Source organism: Lutra lutra, chromosome 1 (genome assembly GCF_902655055.1).
Source record: "Lutra lutra chromosome 1, mLutLut1.2, whole genome shotgun sequence".
NCBI lineage: Eukaryota > Metazoa > Chordata > Mammalia > Carnivora > Mustelidae > Lutra > Lutra lutra.
In genome coordinates, this window is record NC_062278.1 from 214,022,353 (window position 1) to 214,036,375 (window position 14,023).

Sequence of the window (14,023 nt, forward strand, 5' to 3'; positions counted from 1 at the left end):
CACACCTGCATACTCCAGGCCCAGCTGCTTCAGGCTCCGCCTGTGTTCCCAGCCCTGGCCTTCCCTGTGTGATTCCCACAGCCTGGTTCCCTTTCCACCCTTCACACAGCCTGTGCTGCCTCCTCTGGGAAGTCTGCCTTGACTGCAGACCAGCTGGAGCCACTACCTTGAGTCACGCCAGGTGGGGGTCATGGCTGAGGCCACAGTTGTGGCGGCAGCATCACACTGGCTGGTGAGAGTCCCCAAAGTTCAGTTGGCTGGGGGTGGTGGACAGCCCCTGGGCCTGGCTAGGAACCTGAGGCAGGGACAAAGAAGCAGGTCTTTAATGTTGGGATGATGTCCCACAAGGCACAAGCACCCTCTCCAGCACCAAATAAATAACTCCACCGCTGTAGGAAGGCAAGGTCTGGGGAGGGGCAGTATCGGAGCACTCCGGGGGCTGGTGGACACGCAGGGCTGCAGTCCCACGGGCCTCCTGGGCGAGTCGTAGCCTCTGGAGCGGGTCGCTCACTCGCTCTCTGAATCGGAGTAATCAGCCACAAGAGAGGAGCTGAGGGTGCACAGGTGTGGCATGTCCTCCTGAGAGGAGCCTGGTGGGGACTGGGGCCTGTCCTGACATTTCCCCTCCTGCTCCCGAGGCCCCCTGCTCTTGGGGGTCTCGGCCGTCTCTGGAGAGCAGTCTCGGGGGGGTGTGGGCCCATCCTGGGTGTTCCCCTCTGGCACCCATGGCTCCCCAGACTTGGGGGTCTCCGTTGTGTGCTGGGGGCTCTCTGAGACCTCCCGGGACCGCCGCCGCACGATGCCCAGGTCCTCTACAGTGATGGGGGAGCAGGCTGGTGCTGATCTGCGGTTCTGGGCCAGCTTCTTCAGGACACTGCCAGCTTTGCTGCTGCTGATGGCGGGTCCTGGGGTGGAGGGGAACCAGGAGCGGCTGATGATCTCTGTCCGCTTGAGTTTCTGCTTGTCCTCGTAGGCTGGGGGTTGGGAGGGAAGAGAGGGAAGGAGGTCCAAAGCTGCCCTCTGCCCTGGCCTGCCACGGCCCACTTGTGGCTGAGGACCCCCATCTCTGCCCGCCCAGTCCCCCAGGCCCGCTGGCTCCCCACGCACAGTCCAGGGTGTGGAACTTGAGCAGGGCAGCCAGCCTGCGGTCGTCCTCTGTCTCGGGCACCAGTGGAATGGCCAGGCTCGCCTTAGCCTGCAGCGCCTGGTCCCTCTCTTCTTCCTCCTGCATGGCTTTTTTCTTTTCCTGTGTGGTGGGGGACAGGGTGCGGGAAAGGTGTCAAAGACCTGCCTCTTCCTTGCCCGCTGACGTGGGCTGTGTTCCTCTACTCAGCTTCCTGCGCTTCAAGCTCGTTTGAGGAAAGGGCCTCCCACAGGGCCCGGGACACAGAAGTCACCCAACAAGCATGAGCTGCGAGCGTCATTAACACACGTACTGTTCAGTCCTCTGCTCATTCATTCCATGAAAATTTACAGAATGGCCAGCTTGTACCAGGCATTGTTCTAGGCACTCTCTAGTGAGTGCAGCCGTGAGCAGACACAAACCCTTGTCCTCAGGGGGCTGACATTCTAGTGGGTGACAGACACAAGGTGGCGAGGATAAAAAGAACACTGGGAAGGGGGTAGGGAGCGAGGGGTTCAACTGTAAATGTGGTGCAGGAGAGAGGGAAGGGTCAGGCAAGGTCTCCCCGAGAAGGTCACATGTGAGAAAAAAACATATGAATGAAGGAGTCATATGCATATCTGGGGGAAAAGTGTTCCAAGGTAGGGGGAACAGCCTGTGCCAAGGCCCAGAAGCTGAAGTGTGCTTGGAAGAACAGTGAGGAGGCCAGTGTGGTCGGAACAAAGTGAGCGAGGGGAAGGTGGGATAGTGGGGAGGGGAAATGAGATCAATCAGGCTATGGGCTATGGGGAGGACTTCGGCTTCTATTTTAAGTGGGAACCCTGGAGAGTTCTAAGCAGAGAGAGGAGTATTCACAGGTGCCTCCTGGTGGCCATGTGGGGAACAAATACTGCGTGTGTGTTGGTGGGGGTGGGGGTGGTGGTCAGGAGCCTAGAGACCAGGGCAGAGAGACTGTGCTGGTCCACGCGGGAGATGATGGGGCTGTGGGAGTGGTCAGACCCTGAAAAATTTGCCAACAGGAGACAGAGCTGAGGGGGAGTCAAGGTCGACTCCAGGTTTCAGGGCCTGAATCCCTAGAAGGACAGAGATGCCTCTATTGCTGAGAAAGGGAAGATGTGGGTGGGTGGCTCAGGGACAGATGGGGGCTTGTTAGGGTGTTATGTCTGAGGGTCCTTAGACACCTCATGGGGAGATGCCCCAAAGGCAGGGGACACATAGCTCAGGGCACAGGCCTGGCAGGAAGCACATGTTTTCAGTAACAAATAATTAGTAAGAAAACTAGCAGTTTTACTTCTAATAATGACCACAGAATGATAAGGAAAGGGAGCAGGAAGGAACAAGAGCTGGAGGATGGTGACAGCTGGAGCCCCATGGAGGTTATTGGGGGAGCTCCTGCCTGCCTGGGGGGCACAAGGCAGCCCATAGAGGGAGGGAAGAGGGAAGGTTCTCGCATCCTGCAGGATTCTCCAGTGCCCTGCCGGATGCCCGAGAGGGTGAAAAATCCATTCATGGTGCCCTCGGACCCTGGGCCCGACTTCCTGTGATGGGGCTCCAGCCAGTATCTTTCGTACAACTTCAGAAGTCACTGTGGTCACTGACAACAGGGCCCTGGGGTGTCCTGGAGGCAGGACTGTGTCCTGGTCGTTTGCCCCTGCACCCTCAGCGACTCGCCATGTCAGGACAGGGGTCTTGGCCAAGCATTTGTGTACTGAAATATGCATGATTACATTTCATTGTAGGTGACTTTCTCTTAAAAAAAATTTTTTTTTTTAACCACCAGACACTGAAGAGAGGACTCTGGTAATTATGCAGGGGTGGGCTGACGATCTACGGACTTTGTGTGGGGATAGCTGAGTGGACCCATGAAATATGTGTTATGAGCTGAGCCGTAGGTGTGCGCCTGGTAAGCCAGGGCTCCTCATGGGTGCCGGGAGGTGGGGATGTGGTCAGATGGGGAAACTGAGGCTCAGGGGGCTAAATGACCCACCTATAGCTAAGACGTAGTGGAGCAAAGGCTGCCCCTGCGTTCTCTCCCTTCCAGCATCAGTGCCCCCGACCCGCCCCTCAGGGTCCCCCCCGCCCCTGCTCACCCGGAATCTCTTCCGCAGCATGCTGTTGAGTGCGAAGTCATCCTTCCAGGCGCTCTGGGCCTCCTGGATGTGGCTCAGGGTGGGGAGGGCTTTCTTGAGTGTGCTCCGGTCTGCCTCGCCGTGCTCCAGGCGGAACATGGCATCTGTCTCCAGCTTCTGCTTCTTCTCGTGTTCTGCAGCGGCCAGAAGGCAGCAGGGCCTTGAGGCTCCTGCTCAGGCTCCGGGCTGGCCTCGGGGCCCGCCCCCCGCGCTCACCTGTCGTCAGCACCTGCTCGTTGTCCGCCATGTCCCAGCGCTCCTCCTTGCGCTGGGCGCCGCTCACAATCACGTAGTCGCAGTTGGCGGGGTCTGTCTGCATCTCGATGTAGTTGACGCAGAGGTGGCATTTCATCCGGAACCTGGTGGGCAGAGGGCGGAAGTCAGGACACTGCAGTGGCCCCAGGTCACCCGTCACCCCTGCCTGCTTTCTTCTGTCACGTGTCACGTGACAAGTGTTCACTGAGCACCTACCCACCAAGCTCTGCATCTGGGGTTAGAGCTGCGGGTCAGACAGACTGACGGGCTGTTTGGCGTCTGCTCACTTTTCACTCATGTATCCAACACACCCTCCCGAGTTAGGCTGCTCTGTGGCACGCTGAGTGGCAGCTGCTGGGGACACAGCAGTGAGGGACGCCAGCCTGCTCTTGGAGGGACTGACCTTCCAGCAGAGGCCACATAGGCAGCAAATGCATGAGCAACCACTGTCCGGTGGTGAGCGCTGCTCTGGAAAAGGCCTGAGAGGCAGTGTTGGGGCAGAAACCCAAGAGGAGGGAGCCTTGTAGATGACTGGGGAAGAGCGTTCCAGGCTGAAGGCATCCAGGTGGGGGCCTTCCTGGGGTGCGTGAGGGACCTCAAGGGGGAGAGTGGGACAAGATGAGGGTAGGGAGGGGATCGGGGAGAGAGCGCAAGGCCTTGTGGGCCATGGGGAGGGCTCAGGCTTTTACTCTGAGGAAGGTGGGAACCATGGAGAGTTCTAGGCAGAGGGATATGCCCTGACTGACAGACCGGGACAGTGTCCAGGAAACGACTGCAGGGAATGGCCATCACGGAATGGCCGCCCTCTGACTCAGATTCCTCTGGAGCCCCCTCGCCCTACAGCTATCTGATGCGTCCCTTGGAGACACCTGCTGGGCTGCCTGTACCTGTAGATCGGGGTTGTGTAGTAATTGCCAACCTTCTTCTTTTCGGCATTGTAGCGAACCCCTGGGAGGAGAGGGAGAGAATGAAGGCTCAGCATCTTTTCCCTGGGTGGGGGGGCAGAAAGGGGTGGAACTCCCCCAGACACAGCTCTGGAGGACCTTAAAATTCAGGTGGGAAAGAGCCATGTCCAGGCTCCAGGACAGGTGCTCAAGCCGCAGAGGAGGGTGGGTGGTAGCAGGAGGGCCCGGGTTCAAATCCCAACTCCACCACATTCCAGCCAGGCAACCTTAGGCCGGCTACTTTGGCCCTCTGGGCCTCAGTTTCCCCATCTGTTCAACAAGGAAGACTATAACGTCCACGGTGCAGTGATGTTATGAGAACCCCAGGAGCTAACAGTACACATGGATCACTTAGCACAGGGCCTGGGACATGGCAAGTGCTCAAGAAGTGTTGGCTTTTATTATTAATGTCTGTGTTTTTTTGTTTTTTCCCTAATTAGATGACATATACTCCTGATCTTGCTCATGCGGTGAAAACAGCTTCAACTACAAAAACAGAGCTTAGGCTGGCGGGTGGTGTGGCCTGAGTTCTCCCTTCCTGGCGGCGGCTTCGGTTCACGGCCCTGAGGGTGACCTGCCTCTGGCATCAGGCTACATCCTGTTTCTGTCCCCTGAGCACTGGTGGCCTTCACTGCAGATGTCCCTGGGCTGGGTCTGATCGGGGGACCTACTGGCAAGAGGGGGGTGTCACACATCCTCCTCAGCAGTGGGGTGGCCCAGCCCCTCCTTCTTCTCTTCTGTGGCCCCTGGGAGAGGGGCTGGACCCTCGTGCCAAGAGCCACCACCACGCTTGCTTACAAAGCAAGCTGCTGCCCTGGGCCAGGCAGCTGAGGGTCCCTGTGTCACAGAACTGGGAACGGAAGCCAGGCGGGTCAAGTTACCGCCCCGTGGTCTCAGAGCCGCCCCTGGGACCATGGAGCCGTGCCTGTCTGTCTGCCCGTCCATCTGTGGCATGGACAGGGTCCAGACCTTAAAGGTAAGAGCTAGGGCAGTGGCAGTGTGAGTTCATGAGGCCTCGTGTGTGCTGTGTGCTATATACTTTGTATGCCACATACATGGGGTGCGCATACCACCTGAATTTATGGCTGGGTAAACTGAGGCCCACAGAGACTAAGTCACCTGCTGAGGGTCCCCCAGCTAGGAAGTGGGAGAGCCGGGCCTCCTCACTGCTCTGCAGCGAGGTGCCCACAACCCGCTGGTCACTGGGATGCCTCTCTCCTCTCATATTCCTGATCGGGGCCCCCGGTGTGGACGGGCCAGGCAGGGAAGGGGCTCGCCGCCTGTGAGGCGGGACGGTTGGGGGCGGGGTGAGGAGTGGGAGCAGGCGGGGCTCACCCATGCCGATGTGGTTCTTGCAGCCGTCACACCAGATGTTAAAGGGCATCTCAAACCTATGCGAGTAGAAAACGGCTCATCAGCACCTGTCCGCTTGGGCCCTGCCTGAGTGTGCGTGCCTGTGCCTCCCGCCGCAGCCACGAGGCAGAGGGCACGTGCATGAGGAGGACAGAGAGCGGAGGGCATCCCTCGAGGCAGGCCGGTCCCATCATTCTGCTCTCCCGCTGGCTCAGCCCGTCCGGGTGAGTCCCCGCCGCTGAGGCCCTGTCTTCACGCCTTGCCCCGTGAGTGACCCCAACTGGAGGGGGGTGGTGGCCCAACCAGAGTTGAGCAGAGTTGCTATATGGTCCCTGGATTTTTCTGTGGTCTGTCTGCAAAACATGATCTGGCCGTCCATGTGCAGGAGTGACAGAACTCGTGCTTCAAAATACCATGAAGTGATGAATGACGAGGCGAACTCAAGAAGCCTGAGGCGGCCGAGCGGGGCGGGCTCTGGGGCTGGAGGTGTGGGGAGGGGTGTTTCGAGGTCACCTTCATCTTGGTGCCTCCCCAGGCCATGATGGCACTTGGATCTTGATTCTTTTTCTGTTGACATTCCTGCCTCTCATGACTGTCGCTGGATCCTCTGCTCAGGCCCAAGGTGCACCACAGAGACTGAGGTCAGTGTCCATGACGCAGAGAAAGGCTCATCCTTCTAAGGCAACACAGGCTGGCTTCTGTTTCCTGTCGCCGCTGACCCACCGGGGCGTGGGCCACAGACCAAAGGAGAGCCCTGAGAGAAGGGCCACTGTCCTGGCTCAATGCGGCCATGGCTGGGATTATTTATCCTTCCCCTACCCGTACCCTTTGCGATGTGACTCTACAATGCTTCCTGTTAAGAGGTGGGATGAACGGTCCCCACCCCCACAACATGACTGGCTTTGGGCAATCGATGAGACAGAAGGGACAGTGTGCCCGCTCTGGGGCTTGGCCTCAAGAGTCCTTGTATACCTGTGCTCGCTCCCTTCTGGAACCTGGGCGCTGCCATGTGAACCAGCCCAGGCCAGCCGACTGGAGGAGGAGACACATGTGGGGCAAAGCCTAGTCGTGCTGGCCCAGCCAGTCCGCAGGCAGGTGACCCCCGAACAGGTGAGAAAGCCCAGCCCGCGTCAGCCAAGGCCAGGGAAGGCCAGCAGAGGCAGCCAGCTGAGCTGCAGAACCGCGAGCAACATATGATACCTGCTTATCATTTGATGATGTGGCAACAGCGGACTGACAGGCCAACTTCCTGCTTCCTGGAATTGAGACCCCGTGACACGGGGCAAAATCAAAAGCACCGAATTCTCCTAGAGCCTGATGCCGGGTGGTACAAAGAGCAGGGGTCCCCAGGTGGGGCCGAGGCCTTACCTGATGATGAGGATGCCTTGTGACAGCTTCCGAGCCCGCTCCCGCAGCGGGTGGCTGTTGTGGTATCGGTTGAGGGAGCCATGCTGCGCGGAGAGGACAAGGGGGAGGGTTAGCACAGCCACGCAGGCTCTCCCAGGCCGAGAGAGGCTGCCTGCTCATGTCCTGCGGCGGGTGCTAAGGGCAAACCGTGGGGGCACTGAAGGCTTGGGGGAGCAAGCAGGGCTGGATCAGGAATACAGGAGATTGAATCTTTGCTCTTCCCGTTTAGGAGATGAAAGACCTGTGTAACCCTGGGGAGTGACATTGCCTTTTGCCTGCCAACCTGTTTCCCTCAACTGTCGACCGGGGCGGTGACTGTACTGGCCTCTGGTGCTGCAGAGTCAATGAGGTGAGGGGACAGCACTGGTCAGCGCTTACTGGCCACTTCAAATGCCTCATCTTGGGTTTTTTGTTGGTTTATTTGTTTTTAAAAAGGTTACTTTAAGATTTTATTTTTAAGTCATCTCTACGCCCAATATGGGGCTCAAACTCACAACTCTGAGATCAAGAGTCACAGCTCTACCAACCGAGCCAGGGATCCCATGACATTGGGCTATTTTTCTATTTCCTCCTTTTGACATATAGGGAAACTGGCACAGTGAGGCCAGTTATGTGCCCCGGATCACGTAGCTGGGACAATTCGTTCCCAGGCCCTTACAGAGTGCCTACAATGTGGGACCACAGCTGTGAACGAGACGGATAAACATCTCTGCCCTCAGGCAGACGTTCTAGAAGGGGGAGACGGACAATATCCAAATGAATGGATAGCACATCAGGGAGCTATAAGGGCCACAAAGAGAAATAAAGTACTAGGTGATGCACAGAAAAGGAGATGGTGGTCAGGGAGGCCCTATGTGGGGAGAGACCTGAAGGAAGGGAGGGAGCCTGTGGACAGAAGAGATTCCAAGCAGAGGGAACAGCTGAGGGAACAAAGAGGAAGCCAGAGGAGCTGGAGCTGGGAGAGCAAGGGGATCTGACAAAGGGCATCAGACCTCCCGACCTTCGCTGGAAACACACCAAGCTGGGTGGGTCCAGCATAAAAGGTCACTGATGTCACAGCCACATTTACCACTGGGAACGAAGGCTGCCCTGAGCCCGGGTGACACGTGCACAGCAGCGAGTCCTCAGAGGCCACCCACACTCTGCAGCCGTGGCTCTGACTCCAGGAGCGGATGACGGGCCATGCACCCCCTGCTCTATGGAGTCTCTTTGCTCGTGTGGACAAGGGGAAGGGAACCCGCCCTTACCTTTTCAGGATTGAAATCCGGAGGGTAGTACTTGTTTACACCTTTCCTTTCACCCTGGGAAGCAGAAGAGAGACGGGACTCAGAGAGGGTGATCTGGAGAAGACCTTGTCACACAGCCTCAAGAGGCGGGGTCTGGATGAGGGAGACAGAGGGACATCCTAGAGAAGCCCTGGGCTCTGAGGGTCTCCACAGAGACTGTGACTTGGGGACTAGCGAACCACTGCTGTCACCGTGGAAAATTCCACAAGAATCAGACTCTCCTAAAGCAAGGGTGCTCAGTGTTTTGGGGACCATGACTGACAGCCAGACGCATTTAACACTGCCACTGTGCACACGCACATAACCCAGTGAAGCCCAGGGCAGGTTTTGTGAAAGAACGCTTACCCCCGCTGCGAGGGTCTTGCTTTCTCAATGCTGGCAGCCGCCCCATAAACTGACCTCGTCACCCACCAAAGGAGTAGGTCTCAAACTGGGCTGAAAATTATATCCCCTTGAGGAGTTTCTAAAATACTGATTCCTGGCCCCCAGCCCCAAAAGTTCTCCTGACAGGGGCTGCTTTGAGGTGTGACGCTCGGACAGGGGGCTTTTAAAAAAGCATCCTGCAAAACAGGTGTTTGGACAAATCCTTGTGCACACATGCTCACGGCAGCACTAATCACAACAGCCAAATGGTGGAAACAAGTCAAACGTTCATCGGTGGATGAACGGATACACAGAATACGGCTGTTCCAGAGGGGGAACATTACTCAGCGGTAACACGGAATGAAGTTCTGATTCTTGCTACAATGTGGAAGAACTCAAAAACACTATGTTCAGTGAAAGAAGCCACACGTGAAAGGCCACATATTGTATGATTCCACTTACATGGACTGTCCCAAACAGACGAGTCCATGTAGGCAGGAAGTGGGTTGGTGGCTGCCAGGGGCTGGGGGAGGGGATCTGGGGAGTGACTGCTCATGAGGACAGGATTTCCTTTTTGGGGGACATGGAAATGCTCTGGAACTAGATAATCAAATACTAAATGCCACTAAATCATACACTCTACAATAGCTCACGAATTCCACCTCCTTAAAAACCAAAAAACAAAAAACAAAAGAAAAGAAAAGACAAAAAAGCTTCCTGGATGATTTCAGTGCATGGCAAAGTTTGAGAACCACTGTACCAAAAAGATCATGATCTGGAGTTTGGAAATACCACCTTATAGCTTGGGGAGGGGGAGGGAAAGGCTACTTTGGGGGCCTGACAAAGACCAGAAGTGAAACTCAACAAGCACAAGGCTGTCCACTCACCATCTTGGCAACTGCCTACCGGTCCTCACCCTCAGCACGGCTGATCTGAAAAGACAACGAGACACGGATTGTGCAGGGTCAGCCCCCTGCCCAGCGCTGCCCTCCCAGGGAGCCTGGTGGAGGGGCCAAGTCTTCCTGCCGAAGATGCCGTGGGCTGTGTGTGGCAGCAGCGGCTTAGACGGTCCTCCAGAGAGCGGTGTTTGTCTGTTTAGAAAGACAGTGTCCTCTTCACTCTCCATCCAACATAGATTTCACACCTGACACCTTCTGCAGCCCCCATCGTGGCTTACCTGAACCGCAGCTGCTTCTTCCCTGGTCTCCTGGCTCTGCCCTTGACTGCCACAATCTGTTTTGCCCACAGGGACCAGAAAGAGATCTTAAAATCTAAATCTGAAATATTGTTCTTCTGCTTAAACCCCTCCAGTGATCACCATCGGTTTGAGAATCAAGTCCAAACCCTTCCCATACCCTTTGGAGCCCCTGCCTGGCTCTCCAAGCATGCCTCTTACCCCTCTCCCTCCCTCTGTTGCAGTCCACTGGCTCCCTGGCTGCCTTCGAAGGCTCAGCAGGTGCAGGCCAACGGGCTTGAATGCTCTTTCACAGGCTGTCTGTTCTCTGTCACAGATCTCAGCTCAAATATCATCTCTGGCGGAGGCCTCATCTGACTACCTGATCTAAAGCCACTTCTCCCCTGGGGTTCCTATCACGTGGCCCTGTCTATGCAGTCTGTCTCCTCTGCCAGGTTGCACTGTGTGTATATCCAGCACCTGGGACAGTGCCTAGCCCCTGCTAAATGCTGACAGCGCGAACCACTCACGGTTGAAGTTTCCTAAGTATTAGTGCAGGTGACACATGACAGATGGAAGGTTCCTTGCGCTGGGGGTGGGTGACCACCCTCCTCCTGTATATTTGCAGGAGAGACTTTTAGGTAAAATAAAACAAAGTTCTACTTGACACCAAAGAGAGATGCTATGAGGGACTGAAGCGTATTCTAGAATGCAGATTGGCAAATTTTCTCTATCAAGGACCAGACAGTAAATATTTCTGGCTCTGCGGACCCAACTGCCTCTGTCCCAATGACTCAACTCTGCCGTCATAGCTGGAAAGCGGCTGTAGACAATATGTAAATGGGTGTTGGCTGCATTTCATCAAAACTCTATTTATGAACACCGAATTTTGAATTTCACACGGTTGTCACCTGTCACAAAATATTATACTTCCTTTTGATTTTTCCCAACTACTTATGAAGTCAAAACCATGCTTAGCTGTCAGGCTGTACAAAATCAGGCCGTGGCCTGGTTTTGGCCTGTGGGTATAGTTATTTGGCTCCCTGTGCTAGAGTCAGGAAGTATCTAATTGTTTCTGCCACTTAGCTGTGCACCCTCTACCAGTTACTGCATGCCAGGCGCTCTATCCAGTCTGACATCACTGCCTTGTTTCATCTGTATTAGGTCACTATTATCTGCAGTTGACGAACGAGGACATGGGGGCTTAAGTAACTTGCCCAGGCTCAGAGGCGAAGTTGGGGTGCAAAGTTCCAGATGTAAACTGTTCCACCATGACCCTGAACATCTCTTCACCACAGATCCTCCATCTGTGAAGTGCGTCCCTGGACCAGATTTTCCCAAGGTCATTTCCAACCTAAAAATGCTTTTGTCAACCAAACAGAAAAGTGCCCACTCAGGCTTTGGGGTACAGTTCCCTGGGCCTGCATCCCAGCTCCACTCCTTCCTAACTGGGTGACTTCAGCCAGTGTCTGAGGGTCTCTGAACTTATACTTCCTCATCTGTAAAGAGTCTATGATGGTGACAGGACTTTCTGAGGTTCGACGAAGTGAGACACTGGGAAGTGTTTGCAGGGTACCCCATTTTTAGGAGCTGGGGCTCTTACAGGGGTTTTTACCACCCCAGTGACTGGCACAGGTGGGGCTACAGGATGAATGTATAGAAATTTCTAGTCCTTGGTGTCAGTAGTAATCATAACCCCACTGGCTTAGGGCACAGTGCTTGGGCTTGGATCTGGACTCTGCTTGCTAGCATTTTGACTTTTGTTAAAGCATTCCTCTCTGAGCCTCAGTTCTCTCATCTATACAGAGGGCTTACAAAAGAGTCGACCTGATAAGGTTGCTGTCAAAACTCAGTGAGTTGAAGTACTTAGTCCAGCGTCAGATGCGGAGTTAAATGTTGGTACATTCGACTATTTCTCATGCCAAACCGTTCTACAAGCATCAAAATCTTCACCATAACCCAGTGAGATAGGGGCTCACTGGCCCCGTTTTTCAGATAAGAAAACCTAAGGGCCCTTCAGGCATAATACGGCCCGGGGCTGGGACTGAGGTCGCGGCCGGGGCCCGGGGATTTCAATAGGGGCTCGCGGCTGGGACATGGCCCGCGGACATGGGGCTCCGGAGATGGGCCCACACCCGCAGAGCCCCATGGCCCCCAGGGCGCTCGTCCCCCATCGGACGGCTCCGAGGTCGCGGGAAGCAACGACCAGACCCCGGACCTTCCCCGGGCCCGACCGCCCCTCCGCCCGCGCATACTTACCTGCCCTCCTCCTGACGTCACGCCGTGCCAGCGCCCGGAAGTGAGTGCCGGGCGCGCAAGGGGGCGTGGCGCACTCCCCGCGTAACGCGGACGCTGGCGCGAGGCGGGGCTAAGCCTCACCGCCGCTCTGATTTGACTGGCTGAATGCCAAAAGGAGTGGACCAATCCGGGCTTTCCCTTTCCAACTGTGGGGCGTCACGATGCTTCTCAGGCCCCGCCCACTCTGCCTGGCCCAATGCGAGCCTCGGTTTCCCCGGAGCGCAGTCGGGGTAGGCGAGCGGTAGCTCGACGTTGGGTGGCTTGCGGCCCGCGGGCCAAATCATACCTGCTCCCTGCTCTTGGACGGCTAGAGATCCAAGAATTATTTTTCCATTTTATATTTGAGAGAGAGGGAACACAAATCGGGGGAAGGGAGAAGGACAAGCAGATTCTGCGCTGCGCACAGAGCCCAAAGCGGTGCTCGATCTCACCACCCTGAGATGGGTACCTAAGCTGAAATCAATAGTCCCCCACGCTTAACTGACTGAGCCACCCAGATGCCCTTATTTTTCCATTTTTAAATGGTTGTGGGAAAAAAAAAATCAAAAGAATTACCTTTTGTGATTTGTGAAAATACTACGAAGTTCACATTTTAGTGCCCATAAATAAAATACTACTGGAAGACAGCCCTGCCCATTCATTTATCCACTTGTCCACGCCTGCTTTCCCATTACAAGAGCAGAGTTGAATAGTTGCAATAGAGAGCGTGTGACCCACAATGCCTCAAAAATTTGCTCTCTGGCGCTTTGCAGAGGAAGTGGGTCGGCCCTTGCCTTTGAGTCTTCAGACCATCCTGGAGGCGCCTTCTGCACAGAGGAGTGGCTTTTGAGTTTACTTTCATACCCAGTAGGGCCCAACAGAATGTTTCTTCATTTGGTCATTCAGCAAGCCGTTTACTAGGTGCCTAGTGTATGAGATTCAGAGAGCCAATGACACATTCTTTCCTCTGATGAGGCAGACACTTTAAATGGCAATTTATCAAGGCAGTGTGAGAAATGCTGACAACACTACTACCACTGCTACTATATTGTTCGCTGCTAGGCCCTGTTGTAAAGCCCACACAAGCCAGCTCTTATGTGATCATGGTGCAGCCTATTAAGTGCTCGTAACGCTCCAGGCATCTGTCATCACACTCACCACTCACTTACAGCTATCATCTCGGGTAATGCTGCTCCTAGAAAATGGATACTCTATCTTTCATATTTTACAGATGAGGGGACAGGCCCAGAACAGTTAGGTAACTAGCCCAAAGCCACACAGCTAGTGAGGGGTGGAGGATTTTCTTTTTAAAAGATTTTATTTACTTATTTGACCACACACACACACACACACACACACAGATCGCAAGTAGGCAGAGAGGCAGGCAGAGAGAGGGGGAAGCAGGCTCCCCGCTGAGCAGAGAACCTGATGCAGGGCTCGATCCCAGGACCCTGAGATCAGGACCCGAGCGGAAGGCAGAGGGTGAACCCACTGAGCCACCCAGGCGCCCCGAGGGGTGGAGGATTTGATTTCCATCTGCTGATGCTACACTTTTTTCTTTTAACCTCTGAGCTATGCTGCTTTGGGTTGTATGCCCTAAATCTAAGGGCCATGGGAACTCGGAAGAATCTTTAACAAGAGTGGAGTGTTTGGGTGTGGACAGGCATGAGACAAGACCCCTGGGAAGGGTGACTCCTGAGCTGGATGAAAAG

The 14,023-nt window shown here is 55.3% G+C and overlaps 1 protein-coding gene across 6 annotated transcripts; it reads right to left on the reverse strand.

Moving 5' to 3' along the window:
- Window positions 1-305: 305 nt before the first annotated feature.
- On the reverse strand, window positions 306-12,368 carry YJU2B (YJU2 splicing factor homolog B). 6 transcript variants are annotated; one of them, XM_047700642.1, is made up of 11 exons: window positions 11,862-12,287; window positions 10,038-10,093; window positions 9,748-9,951; window positions 8,459-8,512; window positions 7,173-7,255; window positions 5,787-5,842; window positions 4,395-4,455; window positions 3,469-3,611; window positions 3,214-3,386; window positions 1,108-1,246; window positions 306-974 (listed from the first exon to the last, which is right to left on the reverse strand). In XM_047700642.1, the coding sequence occupies exons 3-11, from the start codon at window positions 9,748-9,750 to the stop codon at window positions 508-510; spliced, it is 1,179 nt and encodes a 392-aa protein (XP_047556598.1). In that variant the 5' UTR covers window positions 9,751-9,951; window positions 10,038-10,093; window positions 11,862-12,287; the 3' UTR covers window positions 306-507. The 6 variants fall into 6 exon arrangements, with proteins under 6 accessions (XP_047556598.1, XP_047556620.1, XP_047556615.1 ...); XM_047700664.1 differs by lacking the exons at window positions 10,038-10,093; window positions 11,862-12,287 and adding an exon at window positions 12,294-12,368 and having other exon boundaries at window positions 9,748-9,792; XM_047700659.1 differs by lacking the exons at window positions 10,038-10,093; window positions 11,862-12,287 and adding an exon at window positions 12,294-12,328.
- Window positions 12,369-14,023: the final 1,655 nt, after the last annotated feature.